At 37.0% G+C, this 27,334-nt stretch overlaps 1 protein-coding gene across 6 annotated transcripts in view; it reads right to left on the reverse strand.

Moving 5' to 3' along the window:
* Positions 1-27,334, reverse strand: part of LOC132112433 (C-terminal-binding protein 2-like) — a 44,533-nt gene that overhangs the window by 2,844 nt on the left and 14,355 nt on the right. The window contains exons 1-9 of one of the 6 annotated variants that reach the window (XM_059519905.1): positions 20,047-22,657; positions 8,256-8,410; positions 6,361-6,505; positions 5,348-5,554; positions 3,679-3,893; positions 3,440-3,570; positions 1,924-2,051; positions 1,478-1,592; positions 82-152 (exon numbers count right to left, since the gene is read on the reverse strand). In XM_059519905.1, coding sequence (XP_059375888.1) covers positions 92-152; positions 1,478-1,592; positions 1,924-2,051; positions 3,440-3,570; positions 3,679-3,893; positions 5,348-5,554; positions 6,361-6,505; positions 8,256-8,410; positions 20,047-22,321 — 3,432 coding nt within the window. In that variant the 5' untranslated portion in view covers positions 22,322-22,657 and the 3' untranslated portion in view covers positions 82-91. Of the gene's footprint in view, positions 1-81; positions 156-1,477; positions 1,593-1,923; positions 2,052-3,439; positions 3,571-3,678; positions 3,894-5,347; positions 5,555-6,360; positions 6,506-8,255; positions 8,411-11,224; positions 11,832-17,313; positions 17,372-20,046; positions 22,672-27,334 lie in introns of those variants that run through there. The other 5 variants (XM_059519904.1, XM_059519903.1, XM_059519906.1 and 2 more) reach the window with 5 other exon arrangements.

Here is a 27,334-nt window from a genome sequence, read left to right on the forward strand (position 1 = left end):
CTTCAGACATCATTGTTTTGTTCATCAAGTGTCTTTTAGATCTGTTTGGACCGTGTGTTTCAGCACACTGTAAGTAGTTACCTGTCATTGTTTAGGTATACATTTTGTCTTGCAGGCCGCCAGGAGAAACGGCTGGTAGCGGCTGGGTCACTCTGCTGAGCGAGAGAAGCAGTCAGACTGAGAAACACAATCGGGGCTGGTTTGTGTGTGTGTGGGTTGGAGAGTTAAATGCTTTTATAATGAGGTGTTAGTTCAGGGAAATGTTCAGAAGGGTCATAGCGGGTAAATCTAGAGGTGAGTCTGTCGAAGTTAATTTATGTGTTCCACAGGGACAGACGGCGGTCTCGTTTGAGTCTATTTGCATATGGTGATCTGGAGGGATAACACTCACTACACAGGGATGAACTAATGAAGCGTTTGCATTACTAAACACAGCCGCTGTACTGCTTGCCTGCTCATACAGTGCAATCAATGATTAATGATAATTTGTTAAGTGTTTCATCTCACAGCGAGTAAGGAGCGATCTTCAGTCCAGTGTGGAAAAGAACAGGGCTTCATTCTGGTTTGGATTCAGATTTAATTGGATGATTCACTTACTATACTATACTTACTACTTACTATACTATTTTAGAAAAACCTATACTTAAAATACTATTGATTTAATAACAAAAATATTTATTACTATTACTCAATATTTATTATCATAGTATTAAGTAATAAATAATTTTAGTAAATACTATAATAAAATACTATTTATTAGCAAGTAATATTTATTATTCTATTTGTTCAACTATTACTATTCAGTATTATACCATTTAACTACATCATTTTCAGAATGTGTCTCACTTGCAGATAGTTTTTCTTGTTTTATGGTCATAAATTTCACTAAAGTATGTTAGATTTAAACTGAAAACAAGAAGAAGAAAAAAATTGCCAGTGTGGTAAGAAAAAAAAACTTAAACTATTCAATAAAAATTCTGTCTATACGGTTTAATTATCACACACTGTTATATAGTTATAGTATACAGAATAGTTCAAAGAATTTTTTTTATATCATTTATACTTAAGAAAATGATTTTCAAAAAGGTTAATTATATTAGAATAATGAGATGACAGAGATGACATCACTGAATTCAATGATGAACTGCCTTTAACTATCATTTTGTATAATTGACACACTGTTTTACTAATGAATGTTGGTCATTTGCTTTGATGCAATGTATTTTGTTTAAAGCGCTATATAAATAAAGGTGACTTGACTTGACTTGAATAATATTTTTAGGACTAAAAGATTAACAGAAAAAAATGCATTGAAAATCCATTGGGTTTAGTTCTAAATAAGAACCCGTTCTAGATTGTCAATCATAGAAAAGAGGGTGTATGTGATGGTAACAAACTAAATGATGGGTAGAAGAAGGGTTAGTATGATATGATGAACGAGGTGAACCATCTGGATGTTAAAGATCTCTTTTGTCACCTGTAGGCTCCGCCGTTGAGCTCTGGATGTACCTGCTGCTCCATCACCCCCCATGGCGCTGTAGTCACAAAAAACTCTTTGTTGACGCAGTTTCTGAGACTGTCTGGAATACGACCTGAAAACCAGAATAGACCCAACACACAGCTGATTTATAATAGGACGCATGCTTTGAGAGACAGATAGAGAGCTTATAAAAGGAACTTGATTTACAATTCCTGAAGGAAATACAAGTGCATAGCAGGCAGCAAAATAATAATGTTTTAAGTAAAATTATAGTTTGAAAAGATATGCAGTATAGAAGTGAAAGAAAGAGAGATAAATCGGGACTCCTCCCTACACACTTGATCTTGCCCATTGATAATCACAATGTTGACCTCATCATCAGAAGTGGTTCCATTCTGAATAGCAAATATTCTAACACACCAAGTCAATGGGAGATTTCGTACCGGTGATGGCCCTGCGGATCTCAGTGGCCGCTGCCTCTCTCATCTCTAGTGAGGCCTGCTCACTGTACCACGCTGTGTGAGGGGTGCAGATCAGATTGGGGGCGTCCTTCAGAGGACCCTGAGAAAAACTGAGAGAACACCAGAGCATGAGGAAGGCAATTTACTATCAATTTACTACACATTAAACGTCATTGGTCATGTACATACTCTATTGCAATAAGATTTTGTTAATGCTTTTGAAGAAAGTCTCTTATGCTCTTATTACAGCTGCATTTATATGCAGTAATATTTTGTAAAATATCATTACAGTTTAAAAAAGCTGTTTTCTATTTGAATATATTTAAAAATTTAATTTATTATAGTGATGTATTGTGATTTTCAGCATCATTACTCCTGTAACATATATACATTTCCAAGATTGTTTGATGAATAGAAAGTTAAAACAGTAAAAAAAAAAAAAAAGCTTCTAACTAAATTAATTTCCTTACAATCAGTGCTGTCAAATGATTAATCACGATTAATTGCATCCAAAATAAAAGTTTTTGTTTACATATATACATTTACAAATACAGTTGTTGTGTATTGTGTATATTTATTATGTATAAATATATACACACAAATCCATGTATATATTTAAGAAAGTGTTTACATTTATATATTAAATATTTTTATATATGATATAAATTATATGAATATAAATATTTACATGTAAATATTTTCTAGATATATGCTGTATGTGTGTGTATTTATATATACATAATAAATATACACAGCACACACACATATATTATGTAAATAAAACCTTTATTTTGGATGCAATTAATTGTTTGACAACATTAATTAAAATGTATTTTTACTCAACTTTGGGTCCATACATTTCAATATTAAAATGAATTAATACTAATACTAAAATTTTGGATACTAGTAATAAAAGTAATTATCAAAGAGAGTAAGAATAATCAATTGAGATTACTACAATAAATAAAGAAGCAGCAACTTAAACCAGTTTTATCAAATAAATAAATACACATGTAGTGCAGCACATATCAAATCTTCTAGAAAAGTATAATGCCAGAGCTAAAAAGTAAGCATTAATTAGATTTGCAGTTTTTTGGGTAACATATTAGCCAAAAAAGCCTTCATGGATGCACATTTGGAAAATCCACCAAAAACAATAGACGATTTTCAATGTACTATAATATCTAAGATGCTCTAATCCTAATTTTGCATTTTATACACTTATTAAAATTAAAGGCTGCTTATAAGGTTCTTCACGGCGATGCCACAGAAGAAGCATTTTTGGTTCCACATAGAACCATTCAGTCAGAGGTTCTTTAAAGAATCTGATTCTCCATATGTTAAAGGTTCTTATAGAACCATTTAGACAAAAAAAGTTCTTCTATGGCATCATGAAGCACCTTTATTTTTACAGCATACAAATTTTGGTGCAGCTGAAGAAAAGTTTTGAGTGGCAATGGAGTTTGGATTGAAATTGGCATGTCATTCCAAATGTTACCTGAAGGGTTCAGACTCGTGGACGTCCAGGGCGGCACCCCGTATCCTGCCCTCTTTGAGAGCCTGAGCCAGGGCCTTTTCATCTACCAGACCGCCTCGTGCTGTGTTGACTAGAAATGCTCCCTGTCGCATCTATCAAAACATCATACATGATATTTCACAGTCATGTTCACCTCATAGCCACCAGATGGCACACAAGATCTCTGGATGGGATTTTTGTGCTGTTTGTGTGTAATGTACCTGCTTGATGGTGAAGTCGTTGATGAGGTGGTGATTGTGTTCGTTTAGGTTGCAGTGGAGAGACACACAGTCGCTCTGGTACAGGAGGTCCTGTAAGGTGTAAACTCTCTGGACGCCCAGCGATCGCTCTAAACCGTCTTGCAGGTACGGGTCATAAAAGATCACACTGAAGCCAAACGCTTTTGCTCGAACAGCCACAGCCTGTCCCGATCGGCCTATGAGACAAATACACATAAACATGTTAACACAGAAATGACTTTAGGATGACATATATAACTTAAATGGACAATTATGGTGCTTTTTTGTCCTTTTTGGAACATGAAACCTCCACTGTCACGGACTGAAATTTGACATGAATGGCCTGATTAGATGATGACATCATTTATTTGCATCTGCAACATCTTCATGTCTTGAGGTCGAAATTGAATACTTAATTAAATTTTTTTTTAATGCCTGAAATCGGTCGTATAGACAGCGATAAATTGTGGCTATATATAACTATCAACATATGTGACCCTGGAGCACAAAACTAGTCTTAAGTTGCACAGGGATATTTATAGAAATAGCCAAACATACATTGTATGGGTCAAAATTATAGATTTTTCTTTTAAGCTGAACTTCATTAGGATATTAAGTAAATATCATGTTCCATGAAGATGTTTTGTAAATATATCAAAATTGCATTTTTATTTGTAATATGCATTGCTAAATACTTCATTTGGGCAAATTTATTTTACTGAAACTATTTTCTCAGTATTTAGGTACTTCTTGTATTTTTTTGCATCCTCAGATTCCAGATTTTCAAATAGTTGTATCCCGACCAGATATCGTCCGATCCTTACAAACCATACATCAATGGAAAGCTCGGAAAAATTGACACTTAAGACACTTAAGTGGCTTTTGTGGTCCGAGGTCACAGATGAAGATATTTGCGCATGTTTTGATCTCTATAATTCCTATAATTTAATTTGACTTTTTTTTACAATTATAAAATTGTAAAAAAAAATTTTTTTACTTTTTACAAAAAGTTTTTTTTTTTACTTTTTTACAATTTTAAAAATGTAAAAAAAATTTTTTTTACTTTTTACAAAAAGTTTTTTTTTTTACTTTTACAAAAACAGTATATGAGTTCATTCAAACAAACTTAATCAGTTTTATAAAATGTATGAGTGTATATATCAATAATGAATAAATAATAATTCATTAGATTTTATGATTATGATAACTAATAATTAGTTCAATAATAATAGCAATAATTTTCATTAAATTACATTAACAAGCATTATTATTACATAGCAAGCATTATTACATGCTTACTACAATTGCATAACTGTCCATATATTTATTCTTATTTTGTCTTTAATTTTTATATTTTAATATATTTTAATTTCAGTCATTTTAGTAGCATTTGTTTTTTCCTTTAAGCATTTTTTTATGTTTTCAAGTATTATCCTTATTTTTATTTCAATTGTAGCTTTAGTAAATTTTGTAAGTCAAATAAAACTTATTTCAGTTAGTTGCCAAGGCAAGAATATTTTAAGTTATGTAATCATATTTATATTTTATTTATACATTATTTCATTTACCAATTTAATAGTTTTAGTTAATAAAAACAACACCTTTGCATAAAAATAATCTGCATAATTGTTTCAATATTTCTGTCCCTCACCGAAGCCAATAAGTCCGAGTGTTTCTCCTCTGATGCGGGCGGCCCCTGACGCCACCTCTCTGATCTGCTCCACGCTCTGGACCCGTGTGCCCTCGCGCATGGCCTGGTACAGCCAGGTGTTCCTCCGGTACAGGTTCAGGATGTGGCACAGCGTTGAGTCTGCCGTCTCCTCCACAGCAGCTGATGGAATATTACACACCGCAATACCTGCAGACAACATGTAAATATGAATCTTTTCATATCAGAACACTCTATAAACCAGATTCAAATGGCCTCTGATGGTCTATAAACACTTACAGTAAAGTAACCCCAGATCCCATCTTCTCTCTCCTGTAGTTAGCTCTCACAGTTAGCACAGTTAGCTCTCCTGTACCTCCTCCTGTCTCTGTTCCCAAATTTTCTGCATTACATGCAGAGTACTTTGTATTTCTGAACAAAGATTAAACCTGGTTTCTCAGCTAAGCGGTGTTTGATTTCAGTAGCATGTTTTCATTCAAGATTTTATCTGCTATTGCTTTTCACAATATCATCTACCATTCAGGTTTCTCACTGTCTATTAATTAGAGGTATTTTATTGTACAGAAAGCTGCGAAAACAACATTGCACCTGATTTTTACACAAGATTATTTTTATGTACAATGCATTGTGTGTCATGCATCAGTATTCATATGTTGAAATGCATTATATTGTTTCATAAATAATAAATAAAGTTAAATTGCATTATAATATCTGCAGATTCCTTGCTATATCTGCACCTGGTTTTTTATCACGCATTTAATGCATTACATATATATAACAATGAACAGATAAATATTACAATGCATTAGAGTGGTTACAAATGTGGTCGCATCATAAAGTTGCATTACAAGGCAGACTATCTTATTTTTTGCTCAAAAGAAGAAAGAAACTTGTACAGGTTTGAAACAACCTGAGAGTTAATGATGATAAAATGTAAATTTTTGGGTGAACTATCCCTTTAAGAGCAAATATTTTGACCAGGAAACACTTCTTACCCATCTCTCCAGCTGCTTTAATGTCGATATTGTCGTATCCACTACCGATGCGGATTATGATTCGGAGGGCTTTAAATTTCTCCAGATCTTCTCTGGTCAGAGTGATGGTGTGGTACATCATCGCCCCCACCGCCTCATTCAAAACCTGCCATAGACACATTTATACCACACTATAAACATGAGAAAATAATGCAGTGGGGTGTTTATTAAGGACACATAAATCATTTTTTAGCATCCTGGGAGGAGTATGTGGGTGGAATGCATTTCTTATGATGAGTTTGCCATGTTTATCTACATGTCATTTCATGCTTTTACTCCAGATAATTGTTTGTTTTATAATCTGTGCAATTACACACATTACAAACACGTTATTCTGAATCCGACAGCAATAAAAGATATGATTAAAATTAACAGGCAATTTTCCCTTGTGATGGAACAGGAGTAAGAGATTCTAGACTAAATGAATATATGCAGCATTAGTGGGTCTGATAATTGGGTCACTATGAAATTAATGTGTTTCTATGAGCCAGTGTTTCTTCCAGTTTTTGTTTAGTATGCATACATGCATACTGAACAAATCTATTTTATGTGCCATATTTCAATGTTCTTTTAATTAACATACCATTTATTACAACAAATCTCTCTCATATAGACATCCAGTCAGTATGTCAGTATCAGATTCACATAGCTGGTGCATTTGTGAGTCTGTTAGATCAATTATTTAATAGAACTGGCTCATAGGAGCTTGTGAATCAGACAACAGCGGTCATGCTATTTGTTGCTGCATGCTTGGTTGTTATTTGTTTACAGTGGGATTTAAACTTAAGTAGAAAAACAGCATTAAAGCTGATAGATAGAAAATTAGAAAATCTGTTTGAAATAATATATCTTCTGATATAGACAGATCAGTGAGTGAGTGAGTGAAGTGACATTCAGCCAAGTATGGTGACCCATACCCAGAATTTGTGCTCTGCATTTAACCCATCCGAAATGCACACACACAGAGCAGTGAACACACACACACACACTGTGAGCACACACCCGGAGCGGTGGGCAGCCATTTATGCTGCGGCGCCCGGGGAGCAGTTGGGGGTTCGATGCCTTGCTCAAGGGCACCTAAGTCGTGGTATTGAAGGTGGAGAGAGAACTGTACATGCACTCCCCCCACCCACAATTCCTGCCGGCCAGGGACTCGAACCCACAACCTTTCGATTGGGAGTCCGACTCTCTAACCATTAGGCCACGACTTCCCCCAAATCAGTTACATTAACATATCTATATAAATACCTATATAAATATTATGTAAATATTTATTATATAAAATATATTCCTGATGGGTAAAACATTTTAAATATGGAGATATATTTTAAATATTGGCAAAAGGCTTAATTATATATATATATATATATATATATATATATATAAATATTATATTATATATACACAACTATACAAATATATTATATTATATAAATGTACAATGTTTGGTAAAAATGTTTAACATATTGAGATATATTTTAAATATTGGGTAAATGCTGAAATAAATAAGCAAATAAACAAACAAAGAAACAAAAAGATAGTCAAATTATATATATATACACACACACATACATACATACACACACACACACTTTTTTTTTCTCCCCAGTTCCAGTATTGGAGTACAGTTTCCAGTATAGTCGGACTCGGAGCGTCTATATCTATTGCTAACAAAGTCAAAATAAACAGTGCCTCTGCCTTTGGTTTCTAGTATTGGGAGTATTCAACTAAAAAATTTGAATCAAAATTTAATTTAAAAACATTGCTGATTCAATTAATACTGCTAACTTACAACTCAACTAGAACAATATGTTTGCTGTCGTGCTAGTGATGCAAGAAAAATAGTTGAAGCAGACCTTCTCATGTATTTCCTGCGTTGACTGAGCATCACAGAACGCCACAGTGGCTAAATCCTTCAGGATGGGCATCTCTACGGTACAGTCCCTCCCGTCCAGCAGAGCGACCAGCGGCCGAGGGTGCATCGGACCGTTCATGATTTGCGGCCTTATACCTGCAGAGAGAGAGAGAGAGAAATGTGAACTTCCCATTCGCCCCCTGCCATGTGTCTTGTTGTCATGGTGATTATAGCATTTGGGCAGAGTTATGAATACATTATTTTTAATAGCCTTTGGGGAAACATCTTGTTCTTTGCTTTCTGTCTTTTCACTCTCCACCATGTATTTAAAAAAGAGAATTATTTACCAGAGTATTATTAAAAAATAATTGTGTGGGAGATGTTAAGGCAGAGCTGGGTTTCTCGGAGGGATGCGAGAGATCAGGGGTCTGGCGCGCTTTAAATAAGCAGTGGACACATCAAACAGAAACACAAATGACATGCTGGAGAGATCGCTACATCAGAGCGGGAGAAATCAGAGAGGGAAGGACAGACGATTGGACTCTCAGAAGACCAGTATTAACACACACACACACACACACACTCATGTAGGTGCTCAACCAATCAATGTTCACAAAACTGTGCCGACTGTTCATTTTCCAACCCATAAACAATTTCGGAGGTCTAAAAGCTTTTTTGGACAAGAACAACAAAGATAAACTTAAACTCAATGATTTTTAAAACAAACAGAGCCTGAGCCGAGCAGTACACAACCATTATCCAATCAGAGACGAGCAGGGGAATTATCCAATCAGAAAGCAGCAGGGGAAATCTCGGCCCTTCAGCCATTTTCCACAGGCATCTCCAAATTTACTCTGATCACAGAGCACAAAAGATCCAGACAAAACATCGATTTCAGACATGCAAGGCTTTTTATTTGTTATTGCCTACACAATTTCTCTCAGTCTTACAGTTTTCTTCCAGCGGGTAGATTTTTTTTTTTTTACATACCATAATGTTGTTTTAAAACCCACGACTTTCTCTCTTCCTTGGAACACAGACAATTGTCCTTTTTTTCATACAATGAAAACATATGGTGACCATTGGCTGTCAAGTTGCAAAGATGTCAAACAAAAGAACCATAAAAGTAGTTCATATGATTTTTGTGCATAATCTTCTGTACCATATGACAGCTTTATATGAGGAAAACTTTCCTTCCACCAAAGCTTTCAAATCTCATTTGCACTCACAAACATTCAAATACGTTGCATTGTACATTTGACATCAAGTCTTGTTTTTTAAAACACTATAAAAAGTATTGAAAGGTTTTGTGCTTAAAACAAGAAAAATATCTGCTAAATATTTAAATTTTAGTTACAAATTTAGATTTTTTTTTATTTGTATTTTTTTATTTTATTAAACCAAATACATTTAGAAATGATTGGTTTGGCAGCTAGCTGAATTGTTTTTTATTTTCATATTTTTATTTATAAAATGTTTTATTTTTTATATTTTATTTTATTTTCAGCTAACAATTATTTTTAAATAATAAAAATGTTTATTTTTATGGTTTTGATTTTAGTTTGAGTTTTAAAATATTCTTGTTTTCTCTTTAAATAAAGATGTCTTGTTTAAGGTTAAATTCAATTTATTTTGATGCATTTTTCAAGTTAGTATATGTTGATTTAAGAATGCTTAGATATGCATACTGAAAAACAAGACAAAAAATACTAAGAAAATCTTTTTTTTTTTTTCAGTGACCAATACTGCATACCATTGTTTTTTACATGTCAGGTGACCAGTCACAATGTTAAAGGCCAAATATGTGTTATATTTGAAAGCTACATGCAAAGAGAAGCAAACAATCACTTAAAATTTAGGTCTGTTCGTAATAAATGTGAATTTAAATGTGAAATGTTCTATTCAAACACTAATTTCAATGTGCATTTTTTGGAGGAGTAAATGATGGCTTTTATTAAACAGACAAAGCGGCGTGGAACATTTTACCAAACATCTCCATTAGTGTTCCATCATAAAGTTTGTAACACAAAGGTATATAAATAATGATAGATTTGAGTAAACTATCCCTGTAATGCATGTGAAACTAATGAGAGTGAGAGTGAGCGAGCGAGCGAGAGAAATGTAATACTCTCTTTGAAATCCCTTGAACAATAAAAGTCTGTAAAAACAAAAGGAAATGAGGAGATTTTTCCATGGAGCTGCGTTGACGTGGATTGTGTATGTGTGTGTGTGTGTGTGTGTGTTAAATATGGCAGCGTGCACATCACACTGTATGTGTGAGTTTCCCCACCTCTTGCTTAGGTGTGCCACTGTGATTTTAATAAGTGTGTGTGTGTGTGTGTGTGTGTGTGTGTGTGTGTGTGTGTGTGTGTGTGACACAAGCAATCTTGGATTAAAAAAAAAAGCTGGCAGCCAAGTGCCTCACCTCACTGTCAACTGCTGCTTGTGGTTACCAAGCAACCTCATCTCTCACAGTCACAAAATAAACACACACACAAACACACATGCACACACACAATACTTCTGAAAACACACAAAACACACTTTTTTGCTCCAAACCAAATAGACTCTTGCAGGAAAAGCAGTTAAAACAGTCAGATCACTGAATGGCAGTCCAGGACCTGAAATAAACCAGGTGCATGTGTGAGTGTCAAATAAGAGTGTATCTGTGCTGCGTCACTTTTTCTCCTCTCCACCCCTCCTGATCTATTAGCCAGGGATTTGGCTGCCCTAACACACACACACACACTAATGATAAAGGAGTCAGGCGCACAATGCACTGTGTGTGTTTGCACACACACACACACACACACACACACACAAACTAGTTTGCAGATGTGTCACAGAGAGCAGCCAAGACATGCGCTTGTGACACTACAGAGAACTGCTCACACACACACACACACGCATGCATGCAAACACACACACACACACACTTTTTATTTTCGATTTTGGAAACATGCGTCTTGCCTGGAAAATGCTGCCTCCACATTCCTCCCATGAAGGGCAGCCCAAAAAACGGAGGAGAAAAAAAATGGAGGGAGGTGGCAGAGAAAAAAGCCTTCTCCTGTGATTGTGTCCTGGGGGTCTCTCCCTCCTCTCGCTGTCTGTCTGTCGCTCGCTCACTCCCCCATATGTGGGTAAGCAGAGATTTCTGCTCGTCTTCGGTCAGTCGCGCAGAATGGCAAGCGTTCAGAGACGAACAGAAGAGCCTGTTGTTTTCATTCCTTGTTCTCGTTCTAGCCTCTCGCTCTGGGTTTGTCCATCTTGATTGCCGTTTTCATCCCCCCTCTCTCGTCTCATTTTAGAGCAAACCTCTCAAGGTGAAAGAGGAGAGGAATAATTATGCCTGGCCGAGTCGAGGAGTCACGGAAAGAGGGAGAGGGTCAAAAATTCCCACACGAGTGCCAGTGCAAACGAGTTGTGCCGTTCCACTCCTCACGCTTCCAATCACTCCCCCTTCTGTTGCTTTTTTTTTTTTTTTCAACCCACTCCTTTTTTCTCCCCTCAACCGCACTCCCTCGCTCTCAAATTTATGATTTGGAGACCACAGTGGTTAGAGACTGCCAGCCTCTCCCTTCCACTCACATCTCTCCGCCTGCCTTTCTTTCTTTTATTTTCTCTTGCTCTTTCTGCCTCTATTTTATTCACCCTCCCTCTATGCTCAAAAATTACAGTCACTTCTGTCTGTTAAAATGGTATTTATTTGGCTTATGTAATGTGAACACCGTATGTGTGTGTGCTTTATGAAAGAAGCAAAATGAAGGTTAAAGGAAAACAAACAAAAGAACAAACGGAAACGAAAAATGACTGAAATACTAAAAGACTGAAACATTGATTGATTGATTGATTATTAATCAATCTATCTACAAATCAATGAATGAAAAAATATATGTTTTGGAAAAACATGAACAAACAAATGATCCAACAAAAAAAGTAAAAAAAAAAAAAAAAGCAAACTAAAAAGGCGTAAACAAAAAATAAATTAAATAAAAGGAAAACAACAAAGTACTGACCAAAAATGAAATTAGTATTAATTTGACATATATATATATATATATATATATATATATATATATATATATACACACACACACACACACACACACTGTGTATGAATTAATTAATTAATGTCAAATTAATAACCAAACACACAATGAAAAATGAATGAATGAATCAACTAAAAAACACATTAAAAAAGAACAGACCCAAAGTAAATAAATAAAAATAAATGATCATTGAATTAATGAAAGAATAAATAAATCAACAAATGAAAGGGCAAACTATAAAATGATCAAACTAACCACCAAAGCAAACGAGCACATTAATTAATGAACTATTGAACACTACATGAATAATAACACTTGAAAGGAAACATAACATAGAGCATAGTGCAGACACACACACAAAAGATGTAGCTGAATGAGTGATTTTAAGCTATTTAAGACCAAACGAGCAAACCGTCACAGTGGCCAATACACGCCATCCCAAATCACATTTCCAGTTAAAGTCAAGACATTTTTCAGAAAATACACTTACGGAAAGGAATTTAAGGATGTTGACCAGTCACCATATGAGCGGAGGGTTACCTAACACACAGCTTGTCAACACAACACAGAAGAACAAGATCAACACTATTATTTAGACATACAATATCATCCTTACAGGGGACTTGCCACGGAAAACAAGATTTTCCTTAAGCATTTAAAATCAAACAGTGCATGCATACTGTTGTTCACAACACAAAGCATCCCCCAGTTCAAACAGAAGATTTATGGAAACTATCGTGTGGAAACAAAATCATTGTGGTTATGATGTTACAATGAGCTCATTATCATATGCCCGCCCACATTTACATAATCAACACCTATTGGTATTTGAAACATTCCAAACCTTGATGATAGTATGAAGCACACCGGTCAGACGATCATAGCAGAGCTCATTTACATAACAGTCTTAAAGGTACAGTAGGAAAAACAGCCCATATGAGCTGTATTAAAAGGATCAGAGAGAGGGCAATAAAAACTAAATTATCACTGCTTTTGGGACAAGAAACCTCGACAGACATCATAAGTGGAAAAACTGAAGCATGACGTGTCAAATAAATGATCAAATCACAAATTGTGATTTAATTACATACACTGTGTGTTTTAGAGTGAAGCGCATCATTATTTTTCATTAAATTCAAGAGGCACATGATCTGGTGTTTTCACGATAAAAACGGCACAATCTTATCTTATCTGTATGTCAACAAAACAGAACTGCAAAAATAATAATCCTTTTTAATAACCCGTTTTAAACACCTGTCCATCCTTCACTGTTCAGACAAACAGGTTTTTCCATCCAAAACTCAGAATGGTGTGGATAAAATGACATCCTTCAGCTTACATACATTACACAATCTCAACTGTTACTTTATAGTGATGGGCAAGCAAACCTGGTGTGGTGAGCAAACAAGAGGAAACAAACACGTTAACACAGATAATTAGCCCAACATTCAATCTTCATTCTCTCCTCTTGACGCGAACACACACACAGCAGATGTGATCTCTCTCACTTGGTTTCATTCCCCAAAATACTTTTTTCCCCTCTATTCATTAGTTTCACATTCTCTTGCTCCCTCCTTCTGTTAGATCTCTATATGACAGAAGCCATCTGGCCTTCCAGAACAAGAGATTGGACCGGGGAACGAGAGGTTTACAATGCACACACACACACACACACACACACACACACACACACACACACACAGAGAGACACACAGCTGTGTTTTGTTACAATAAAGACAGAGGCTCTTTATGAGGTGACAGTGCTTAACATTAGGGGTAGAGTTACAGCAAAAACAGACACACACTTATACTTGTACACACTGTTTTGATATTCAACACCCACTTTTCACAATCTAATCAATTCCCGAAATCCTAGTCTACTTTTTTCTTATTGTTTCAATAGGAAATACTTCACATAGTTTAAACAAAAATTACTTGAACAAGTCTCTTTGAGCAGATGTACACATGCAAGTCTGTCCTTGCAGGTATAGAAATTCACAAAGCATTCAAAGTATCAGACAATTCTTTCATGTCTTTTTTCTTCTATAGTTTGCATTGAATTAAAGTGCTAAACATTTTCAGGCCCATGCAACATCTGCGTCTGCACGCGCTGTCTGTGTTCATACAGAGATCTGCCTCTCCATCTATGAATGAAACTCAATCTCCGTGACCTTTTCATTTTCTCACAATGAATAATTCACCGGGACCTGTTTGCTAGCTCACACACACACACACACACACACACACACACACACACACACACACACAAGGATTCTCTTCTGCAACCATCCACATGTTCTCTCATTCTTTACAAAGACAATATTTTGCATGGTACAGTACGTATCTTTGTTTCTGTTTGTATCTTTGAACTTTTGGGGGTTTTACGCTGGGATCAGGGTTATTATAGGTACCTAAAACTAAAACCATAAAACCCTTTTTGTTACTTGAAATATATAGTATGAAATTCAACTATATATATTTGGTAGGCTTGTTCTTTGCCCTCCCAATATTTTCACATGCCACAAAAATTATAATTTGTATTATTTGTTCCCTTTTTTCATGTTTTTTCATGCTTTAGAACCCATTTTTATTTACTATATTTATAATAATACATATTTTATATTATTAATATAATATGAATTTTTAATAGAAATTTATAGAAAATAAATAAATATAATTTGTATTTTTGGTTTTATTTCATCATGATGGCTTCCCCCCCCCCACCCCAAACAAGTTAAAACAAGCTGTTTTTAATCAAAAATTATACAAAAAAATTATACAGCTACAGGAGCAATAAATGTAAAAAAAAAAAAACCTTTCCTGGAAGACAATGGCATTGGCAATAACTAATGCTTCCCAGACTATCAGACAAATATGCAGCCTGAACCTAGTGACATTTAGTTCAGCAGATTTTGCAACAACAATATTGGATACATCACATAAAACCAAATGTTTAAGTTTGCAATGCAAAAAATTCACTTGAGACTGTGATAATACAGAATATACAGAATGAGACACAGATAATACTGTGATACAGCACTGGCCCAATAAAGCAAGTGACCTTTCTGTTAACTGTCCAGAAACTCACTCTCTATCAGCCCATCCTTACAGTTTAATCCTAGTTTGACACTCATTTATTCATTCAGCCTCTGTTCTCTGTGACGCTGTGCAAACATTTAGTATGCACAGTAAAAAGGCAGATTTAAGGTGTACACAGACTAATGCAGTGAACTGCATATACATGCAGCATGAAATTAATGTATTATTTTAGCAGATGCTGTTATCCAAAGCCATTTACAAATAAATAATGCTACGGCATAAGTGATTTACAAGTTGTTTAACATTTTATGAAGTAGGAAATATCAGACGCTGGGAGTTGTTTACATACAGCTCTCGTCTGCATGCTGCACCAGGGAAAATTGATTATTCATACGTTCAAACAAACCAATATCACACACATTTCTGATTCTATAATGCAAATATGCCATGATGCAGGACAGTTCTGTACGTCAGAGACAAGTCAGAGGAGTCGTCCTGCTGCGGACAGGGATTACAGTACCCGCATTCATTCATTTCTGCAGGATTATGTTCTGATGGAGAGCGCTAACCCAGACCCCCCCCCCCCCCCCTCTTCCCACTGGGCCCATTGTGCAGATGGCTAGTGGGATTTTACTTCTCTAATCTCTTTTCTTTCATTCTCTCTCTCTCTGTCTTCTCTTTTTATTTCTGAAACCAACGGTAAATGAATATGCTGAGCTGGACAAATTGGCACTGAAACGACTTTTGGGTTTGAACGTCTTTGCCCTTCATTCTCATTCATTGTTTCCTCTCTTTTTCCTACTCCATGTTGATTTTTCTCCAAATTTCCTACGAGACTGGTCAAATTTCTACAGATTATTGCAAAAAAACTGAACAAGTCATTTTTATGCTCTACCCGCCACCTTTATTTTCTTGGACAGTCATGCCAGGTATAAAAAAAATACATGTTTATTTTAATATTCAGTCTTCAGTCTTTATTTAAATCTTCAGTCACTATAAATATAGTTCTAAATCAAAAAGTATCAATCCTCACAAAAACATAGTATAGCACAGGAATGGTATCAGATACCAATAGGCCGATTCATAAACCAGTATTTGGTCACTTTGAGATTATTTAATTCAACTGAATATTTGAATTAAATTTTGAGCAAAATAAGTATTCTTTTAATTTCATGATTTTCTGAGAACCTCATTTGCAATTATTAAATTATTAGAAATGTATATATCTGCACCGTATTAGCTACTGGCACAAACATAAATGCATATATTTTATACTAAACATCATACATCAAATTATTTGATAAATACAGTGGTACTGAATCATTTCTATATTCATTTACAGAGGTATGCATCATGCTACTCCTAATAATATCATAGTATTACAATGATATGTGCTCAGAAAAGTAAAATGTTATTTTGAACATTTTAACCTTAAATGTGCCATCTATTTATCAAGCTGTAGTTAGCTAGACTCATTTGACATTCAAAAGGTAAACAACAGGGATGACATCACCACAATATCTGCATACGGACTTGTGATTGGCCTTGTCCTTGCATATATTTAACCATATAGCCATATGCTGATTCTCCTTTCATTAAAACTAAAATAACAATATGCTGATTGTCAAGCTGCATTTGATTACACAGAAAATGCAAATCTAGTACAACTGTAGTTTTTTTTAGCACTAACAGTCACCTGCGAAAATACAGAAACACTGTGGCCTAGAATGAAGTAGCTCAACTAAACAGCCTGCACTAGAGTAAATCATACCATGAAGCCTCCTTTCAGCGTAACGCTTCTGATCCATGACCAGGAGCAGCTTATCCCAGACTACAGGATGATCACTCTAAACGCTGGGTCCTAAGAGCTCTATTCCTAAAAGAACTTCCAGCAACAAAATCAATATCAAATAATACCTCAGATACAATAAAACACAAACGACTATACACAAACACATGGACACACCTGACCTGGAAAACTCTCATATGGCTTGACTGCGACACCCATCGCCATGGCTACGTAATCCCTTCTTACTAGAAAGGAAGGTCTTCTGCCAGGGTTGTCCCTGCAGGTCCATATATAGACACAATTAGTCTTGGGGGCATTTAGAACGACCATATATGGTCAAGGAAGCAGGCTCTTTTCAGTTCAGTTCATTGAAATGTATTAGACCGTAAAAAAAGAATGATGGTTTATGTGCATGCTTTCTAAAAGATATGGCACAATAATAATAATTATAATAAAATAGAAAAAAATCAGCAGTCGACACTACCAAAAACAGGTCACCTAGCAACACACAATTAAGGAATACCCTGCGAGCCCGCAGTCTTCAGCCTGTCCATTAGCAGACGAAATTACTGGCTAAACAAACCATCTCCCACATGCAAATGACTTTGCTGTTCATAAGAGAAGTGCTCATATTATTGCCCGCTGGGGTTTTCACAGATGTTTAGAACATGAGCAATGTACTCTGACTCTATCCAACCTGAAACATCTGGAGTCAGAGATGACTGGGGCACTGGAGAAATGGTTTCATTATATGGAACGAAAGCCAGCTAAACCCATTAACTCATGTGAGATGGCAGGGAAGGTGTAACAGAAGCAAAGGGGGAAAAAAGATACAAAGGGAAATGGAAGCCTTTGAAAGAGAAACGAAATGAGGATGCATGAGGAGGCCGTGGATTAGAGTCGGTCGTAAAAGATTACGATGCCATCTAGGCTGGTTAGGTCAACCAGCACTTAAACAACATATCAAACATCTAGATCCTTCAAAGATCTAAAAGCACTGCATAGTAGAGCGAATAACAGCAGAAATGTGTCAATAAGCACATATATCATTTAAATGGTGGAAATATTTGAAATAATTAATTTTTAACTTAAGATTTTCATAATGAATTACTGTTTATGGATTGATGTCAGATTTATCTGTTATAAAAAACCTTATCTTGTGATTTGAGCCCATCTAGTTCCAAAGTATTTAATCCACTACATTATCTAAAAATAGTCTTTTCTATGCTTATCTAACATATAAACCATCCTTCCTTGTATTTCCAGCACTAATAACTATTTTGGGATACATGCTGTTATCATGAAATATAATAACTCGTACCGTGATTTTGGACATATTGCCCAACACTCCTGAAGCTGCTCGCTCACAAGGCACTGAACCAGTCAGCCTTTAATAATGTTTATCACCGCTCATTTCTCTCCCACCCCAGAGGCTCTCCAATCATATCCATACACTCTGATTACTATCACCACAATGTGATTAGCCTGACTATGGTGATGTGTTGTTTAATTTCCTGCTGGGGTCTGACACTGCATCTCCATTTCAGCTCAGAATAAAACTCCCCATGCTGCCTCCCCTCCCCCTCAATGCAGTCACTGGTCATCATTCTGAAACAGTCAATGTGGGCTGGAAACTGTCTCTTACACCAGCTGCACCAGGTGGGATTGAAGAACAGAGAAATATGACCCTTTACAGTCTTAAGCACGATCGGCAAAACATGCATCAACATAAGTCCTGCAAAAACATTCGAATGAATCCCATAAAAACAGTCACATTTCACACCAAAATCAAAAGAAAAATATATATATTTTGCATAAAAGAAAATAAAAAAAACATTTGCACTGTGACATTTCATGCTAATAAAAAATGTTTTTGCATTATAATAATGAAAAGGATATTTTTTTGCATTATAATAATGATTTTTTTTTTCTTAAATGTCATGTAAGTAATGTCACTCTGTTAACTATAAACTGAAAAACGACATGCTCAGTTGATTCTCGCAATGGAAATTTCCTATTGAAGTTTGTGCTTGGCAAAAAACTAAACTGTCGTTCTCTCCCTGAGCCTGTGTTTTGCTCAAAGGTGACAATTCACATCAAATGGTATGAAAGGGCTCTACCGCTAACTGACAAGCTACACTTCACTCACAGTATCTTAGTCAGACAGCTCAGCTGCGACAGGCAGATAGTGACAGAGGTTTAAACTAGCAAATACAAAGTCACAAAAAAAATAAAAATAAAACATGTCAGTCCAAATCCATTTAGATACGCCTACTACAGAATATACATAAAAGCAATGTAATACAGAATACCAAGGCAAGTTAAAGCACAATCCAAGTCACTGACACCCTGAAGCTGATAATAACTAATATTGCAAAAATGTGACTGACTTATAACATAACAGGCCACTGAAACACAAGGCAACATAATGAAAACATGCTTGCACATTCTAGCACAATTTACAATACATTTCAATTGAGTTTGTGCTAGACTACAGAAATTCAATGTTTAGTGGTATGTAATTATGCAATGACAAGGTATAAAAAGATGATGAATTATGACACACTAAATAAATTAATCTTTTCTAAGCCTTCATGTACAAAAGAAAGCTGAATTTGATCTATCACAAAACAAGCAAGTTCCATAAGCTTTGATACTCTTTATTTAAAAAAAAACTGAGCCTTGGTTGGAAAACATCTAGGAACATCCTTAGCAACTCTATTCATAACTATTTTAACAACAAAACAAACAAGTTCAAGTTCAAGGTGAGAAATTTAACAAATTAATTAACCTACAACCATATGATACACACGCTCACTCTGACACAGACAGTTAGGAGCTGAAGCACTGGAGGGGGTGGTGGAGAGGAAAAAAGGAGAAAATGAAGGTGGCAATGGAAGAGGGCTTTCATTTACTTGTGTCTGGCGATGCCATAGTGGAGACAATGACCGGAGGTCCAGTACGCCGGCTGAGCTTCTGATTAGACAGACTCACATTTTGGCCTTGGACGGCACCACCAACGGGTACTAGTGCTCTGTCTGAGGACATTCCAGCCTTCCGTAGTACTTGTGGGCTTGCATTGTGACTAGGCATGGGCGACATTGTAGCCAAGCTTCGATCCCTCTTCATCAACTCCATTGGTACAGTATAGTTGGTGGTATATGCCTTCGGAGCCTGCTGTGGTGCCAAAGCAGGAACAGTCATTGGTTGGGGAACTGCTGGAAATGACTGTGGCATTGCATGGATTGGGGCCTGCAAAGCTGTCATTTGTGGTGCCATTCCTGGTAGATGTGATGGAATGGCTACCTGTTGGGACATTGCAGTCATATGTGACATGGGCAAGCCAGCATGAGGATTGTAGCCTGACAAAGCGCGAGGCTGGACTGGAACCACAGCACCACTGTATGCTCCTACAGACCTGGCTCCAGGATACCCACTGGTCTCAAGAAGTTGCTGGGAGGGAGCACTGCTGGGTCTGCGACTATAACCTTCACCCATCCTTGGAGAAATAGTCTGCATGGGGGTAGAGGGTGGCTGCATATACTGGGACTCCATGCCTGGAGTCAAGGGTGGTGGCTGGTGCATGTAAATGTCACTGCGATGGCTAAAGCTGTTAGATCTGCCACGGGCCGGAGCATTGGGATGCAGGGGGGTAGAATGAAGGATTTCAGGTGGTCGCTTGCAACAAAGCACAACACGTGACAGAACCCGAGCTTGTCCTAAGTTTGGAGCTACTGAACGGACATCATTTTCCTCCATTACAGCCAACATTGCAGTGGAGTCAAAGCCCTGCTGCAGTAGAGAGGTTATAGTGCTTTCTGAGAGGCCCTCTTTTTGCAGCAATGCCAGAAACTCAGGGTCCGCATTTTTTTTAGGGTCTACAGGAGCCACTGGGGTCTGAGGAACAGTGGGAAGAGGAGCAGTAAAAGGCTGAGCAGGAATTTGAGGTAACGGAGCAGGAATATTGGCCACACTTGGAGTGTTTACTGGGGCAGCAGCTATAGGGGGAGCTGGAGTATAGACAGGGTTTGGGGGTGCCATGGGTTGCACATGTGGAACTTGCTGCACTGGCTGAACCTGTGGTACCTGCTGAACTTGCTGCACTGGCTGATTGGGCTGCATTTGCTGAACTTGCTGCATTTGTTGCACTGGCTGAACTTGATGCATTTGTTGCACTGGCTGAGCTTGCTGCATTTGCTGGACTGGCTGAACCTGCTGCATTTGCTGTTGCTGTATTTGTTGTTGCATTTGTTGCTGTGCTTGTTGTTGAGCCTGGTGTTGGGCTTGCTGTTGCATGGTGTATTGTGAGGGGTTTTCTGGATGCATGACCATACCTCGGGCAGTTCCATCCATTCCTTGAGCAACTGGTTCAACCACCAGGCAAGTGGGGGTTGGCTGATGAGGATCAATCTGCCTTCCGTTAACATCACTGTAGACTGAATGGCTAGTTAGAGAGGCAGGTGGCTCAGCACCATAACGGGGAGAATTTGGCTCCATATAATAACGAGCTGGAGATGGTGCACGGCTTGGAATGCACTGCCCATCCTGCATCATTTTGTTGCCAGGAGTAGAATGTGGGGGTCCAGGCAGAGATGGTTCTCTGTAAATACGACCCATGTCCTGAGCAGTTGGAGGTGGGGGAGGAGGTATGGCGGGTGTTGGGGCAGCAGAACCAGGTCGACTTCCTGAGCTGTGTTCCCACAATTGCCGAGGACCAGCCATCATTCCATAATGTGAAGATGACCTATTAATAGAATGAGGTTGCTCTCCACGATAAAAACCCTCGGTTGTTTGTGGTGGCATGCCTGAGTCTTGCTGATAGTAGTCGTGGGGTGGCAGGGAACCACGGTGAGCCATGGGTGACCGGTCGTAATGGCTGTTCAACTCAGGAACAGAACTCTTTCTAATGTTACGGGGGTCCGGACGATCCAAATATCCCTGATTGTAAAGAGATTCCTGGTAGGAGTCTTGCTCCCGTTTCAAATCCAGGTCAGGGGGACGCACTCCAGGCAGTGGCTCATACCATCCCCCTCCCACATCCGCTCCATAGCTCAGCGAGTTGCGTCGACCAGCCATCCGGGCCTGCTGCTCGTAAACACCGTCACTGCGCTCCCAATGACCCTCATTCCCACCCAGCGTGTCCCAGCTCTGGGAGCGGCCGATCGGCAACTGCTTACTGGAGATCAACATGAGGAAGAGATATACCTTACTCGCAGGGAAGAAAAAATTAGAAAGGTTTTCCTTTAAGTTTCTAGTTGCAAGATGTTGTCAAGTGGTGTGAGGAAGAAGGGTGAAAGAAACAAATTTAAACAGAAGTACTGCTTTTCACCTGAAGGTCCAGTTGTAATTTCTGTCTCCCGTCTCTATCACAGTGGCAAGGACTGGCTATCAAATGGCTCCTCTTGCTTGGCGATCGGTGAATAATTAATCTGGGGAATACTGCTGGTGGTGATGAAAGCAGGAAAGAGGACACCATGCACTCTCACAAATAATGTTGGTAGGCGAAGCCTGCCTGACTACTCCATTCTGGCAATGCAAAGCGACAAGCGTGAACAGACAGAGGGAAAGAAAAAGAGAAAAAACAGAGAGACAGGAAGAAAAATTTTAACAAGGGGAGGGTTGGTGTGGGGGAGGCAAGGGCTTGTGATAATCCAGTGAAGCTGATCCGCTCTGAACTCTGAACATTTTACTCATTCAGATTGCTATGAGGGATTACAGACCAAATAAATCCAGCTTAAATCCACTCTTCACCCTTGTGACGTCACATGAAAAAGCAAACAAAATGTGTCCCTGATGATAATGAATAAAATGAAATCCCTTTGGACAGGAACACATGCTGCCATGGACACACTTACCTGATGCCAATGGTTGAGGTGGTCTGTGCTTCTTTCATAAGCCTGTCCAGCTGGCATGAAGCAGGCGGTCTTTGCTGGACTCCAAGAGATGGGCCAGTGGGGCGGGCCAGTTAAACTAATACAGATCTAATGCAGCAGGGCAGAATCGTGTAGCACTGTCAGGAAACGTCAAATCCTGATTGAACAATAATCCTATGATGGGCCAGCAATGCCTGCAGAGCAATGCAAATGCAGAGATCCAGCATCACCACTCATCTATTGCTTTATGACCCGAGCCGACACCAGTGCAGCTTTATGAACCCCTGCTTCCAAACACCCTTCACAGTACACCAACAATGAGGTCACAAAGCTTCTTGAAGCTTATGAATTACAGCTTCATTACAAAACCAATTAGATCTCAAGCAAATTGCGATACCACTTTTAGTTAAATTACATAAGGATAGTGTAATTTCTTAGAAACATCAGCACAACATAAAAATACTTTGTTACCCTTTAAAGGGACACTTTTTGTCCATACAATTAAAGTCAATGGGATCTAGTGTTTTTTGGACCCCAAAGGTCATTAAGAAAGAAATGCCTACAGGTTTGGAATAACATGAGGGTGAGTAAATAATGATAGCATTTTCATCTTCAGTTGAACAATCCCTTGAATACACCAATACAGTTTTTTTAGACATTCATTCTACATAAAGAAGCCATCACCCCGTGTTTTGCTATTCCCCACTGAGAAAGCATGGCTATGTTATAAAGACAAGCATTATAAAACCCACAGGGGCTGAAAGGCAAAATCTGGGACATCAAATAATACTACAATATCTAAAGGCTTTCAAATAGTGTTTCATGAAAAACATTCCAGCAATATGAATGTTAACAGTTGAATCTTGAGTTTTTCGGTTTAGGACAAGCTTTTTGTTGTGAACAGATTTTGTCCACCTGCCACTGAAACACTCCACCCAAATCCTTTCTGATCCCCACAAACACCAGAAAGAGAGAGAGAGAGAGAGAGAGAGAGAGATTGAGAGGGAGGGAGAGAAAGAGATTTGTGAGGATAAAATTAATAGGGCATATTCTTTGACTATCCACTGTCATTGTGATAAATTCTGCATTTTGATACCTTCTAAAGCTCTGCACAGTTTAAAGTGACTTTCCAGTACTTTGCTTTGTTTTGATCCTTTCACTTTTATGAAACACTGTTTCATGCCTGTAATACAGATATGGCAGGAATTTCATGTTGGCTTTAAGCCTGTTGTTCAGAATCAACTACACCTGAATACATTAGCATTCCCAGATTGCAAACGACACCCATTATAGTTTTCTTGTCATAAGTGACCTAACTGTCCTCTCTTCACAGGCACATCACACAAAAAGCATTTGATGCTGGAGATTCAAACCTAAACACTAATGTCAGTAGAGATAACTTATTGTTCAGCCAGTGACACACAAAACACTTTATTTTAGAATGCACTATTTTTGTCAACAATTTTCAGCAACAGATAAAATAATTATTTTCATAATCATAATCAACAATTCTCTCACCTCATAAGTGCACTGCATGCTTGGATTTCCTTCTCTGTGTGTGCTACAAGTCAAGCTCCCCTATAATTATACTGCCTACATTTTTTTGGAGCGTGGCACTGATGCCTTACTAGTTTACTAGGTTCTGGCACAGAGCAAGAGAGAGTATCCAACACAGCCAAATGAAATGAAATCTCTCCGGAAGAGTCTTTTCTTTCTTCTTTTTGCTTACAGACACAGTGAGGATTATATTGGATTCTTTAACAACTGCTACACAATTACCAAAAAGAAAAAAACAACATGGATCAGTACAGTTGCATTACAATGGAAAAAACAGGAGAGTTGTATCATGGCAACACTGTCTTTAGTTATCCTTCTGCAGAACTTTAAGGAACAAAAGAGAGAAAGAAAGAGAGACAGAAACAAAGGAAAAGAGAGAGAATTTTCATAAATCCTTTGTGCCTGAGAGACTGTGACTAATCAAATACAAAACCCCGTGGGACACTTGGCTTCAACAAGCTTCTCTGCCTATCTGGGAATACATGTGTAAGCAATTTTATACATGACTACTAATACGAGAGCTCTTTGAGGGAAGCAAATTCATAAAAAAAGGATATGAAGCGATTAAAAGCAGAATGCGGTGAAATGAAACATTGCTTCAACTAATTTACTCACTTTCTTGTTCAGCTGGGAGTTCCTAATGCTGTATACTGTGTTTTTTTGTTCATTAAAGTTGCTTATAAATTGGCAATTTATGAAAAATGTTCTCATTTTGATACAGCAAGAACAACTAACACTGGATTAAAAGAAATGCTGTGTGTACAAAATGATTTAAGCTCTATCATGGTTTCAGTCTGGTCTAAGACAGCATTATTGTATTATTTACACACTAGTATAATTTATTATTTTGAATTATTTTTTTTTATTTATTTAAATTTAAGTTTTATTCATTTTGTTACATGCTTTCATCATTTTATTATAGTTTTTTTAATTTAGCATTGATTTCTTTTTTGTTTTAGTTTCAGAAATTGTAGCTCTTCAACAAACTTTTTTATTTCCAAGGTAACATTTTTACATTTTGTTTTAAAAAAAATCTATATAAAAAATAAATTTCACAAATTTCTCATATATCATATTCATTTTTTATTTGGCGAAACTTTAGTTTAGGGACAAATTCTCACTAATAACTAGTTGCTTATTATCATGCATAATACTTACATATTTTATTTCAGCTTTATGTCACTATAATGAAAACATTTTTAATAGTTTTAGTTAACAATAACTAGTCTAAGATGGTCTACATGGTTGATAAGCGGGACGATCAGCTAGTTGATCCAAGTTTGAGCTGGTAGACCATCTGGGTCAATCTCATTGGTACAAAAACAACCCAGCTACTCTGTTCCAGAAAACCAGCTTGACCTGTTTTTCCAGCAAGGGTATTAAACATTTACTTGTCATCTGTTATAATAATCTGAATACCCTAATCTTCCAATATAAATCACAAGAGCCGCAAATACAATTAACTCTTTGTGATGTGCCTTGTCTCTTTTCTTCTCAGAAGCACAGGAACCTTGGTTGAGGCCCACATACAGCTACAGTGTTAATTCGGGGAAAAACAGTGCAGTCCAATTCATAACCACTCAAGTAACAATTCTTCTACTGAAAAGATTTTACACCATTTTATAGATTTTTCTTAGGCAGCCTCTGCACAGCGATTCAGCTGACAGCTCTCTTTTCAGACATCTCACTATAACGCATTTCACAACTTAACTTCCTCGTTTCTCTTGTCTATTTCTTCTTTTCTGCTGGTTTCTCCTCTGCCAGCAGAATTCCCTTGGGGAGTCCCATCGTGGTGCTGTAATAAGGCTCTTTTTAAAAAAGGAAAAAGGGAGACTTGACATTTCTTCATTATGGGAGGTATACTGAAGAACCTGGCTTTTCCAACTCTGGGAAAGCGAGTCATGCGTTTAACGAGCCAGTGGCTGCAGATGTGATGACTGTAGGCTTTGTGCTGGAGCTGTAGGGAATATGACTACGACTCGAGTTTCTGACACCTGATCTTTCAGTCTTGAACTTTACCTAGCAGTTAATGTATCACACACTTGCACTACTTAGAAGCACTATTTAACTAGTGTGACAGGGGACACCACAGCACAATAGCCAAAAACCCCACAATGAAATGCTTCCTAGAGGAACTCACATATCTTCCAATAAATTACAATCTCACAGGAGAAAATTTAACTACCTGATGAACATCGAGACACATCTAGTCTCAGGTAAGCATGTCTGTCAAGCATGGCTTAGTGCAATTTCCAAATAACAGAAGCTGTGGTTTAATTTAATAAATATATGCACTGCATGTTTTATAGTACAGCACTGTGTTCAAAATAAAAGCTTGATGATTTAACAATTGAAAATGAAGAAATAAAGACTTATAAATATGAGTATTGGTATGGTATAGTTCTACTGTAAAATAAATAATAATAAATGAGTATTTCATTATATTATTAAACAAGAATCATTACTTTTTGTAACATTTCACTATAAAATAAAAATAGATACTCTTTGTAGTGAAATATAGCAATAGTAATAAACCTTACTTTAACAATAAACTAAATAAATGATCAAATAATATTATTATTAAAGTTTATGTATTTAAAAAAAACAGCTATTTAAAAAAGGTTAAATAAATCTAATTTCTTAGTAGAAATAAATAAATAAATAAATAAACAATTATACATTCAATTGAAATAGCTTTTTTTGTCTAATGCAAGCAAGCATGAAATATCTTTGAATGCAACAAGGTCAACTCGCATAGCATTAAAGGAATGTT

The sequence above is a fragment of the Carassius carassius genome, chromosome 32 (genome assembly GCF_963082965.1).
Source record: "Carassius carassius chromosome 32, fCarCar2.1, whole genome shotgun sequence".
NCBI lineage: Eukaryota > Metazoa > Chordata > Actinopteri > Cypriniformes > Cyprinidae > Carassius > Carassius carassius.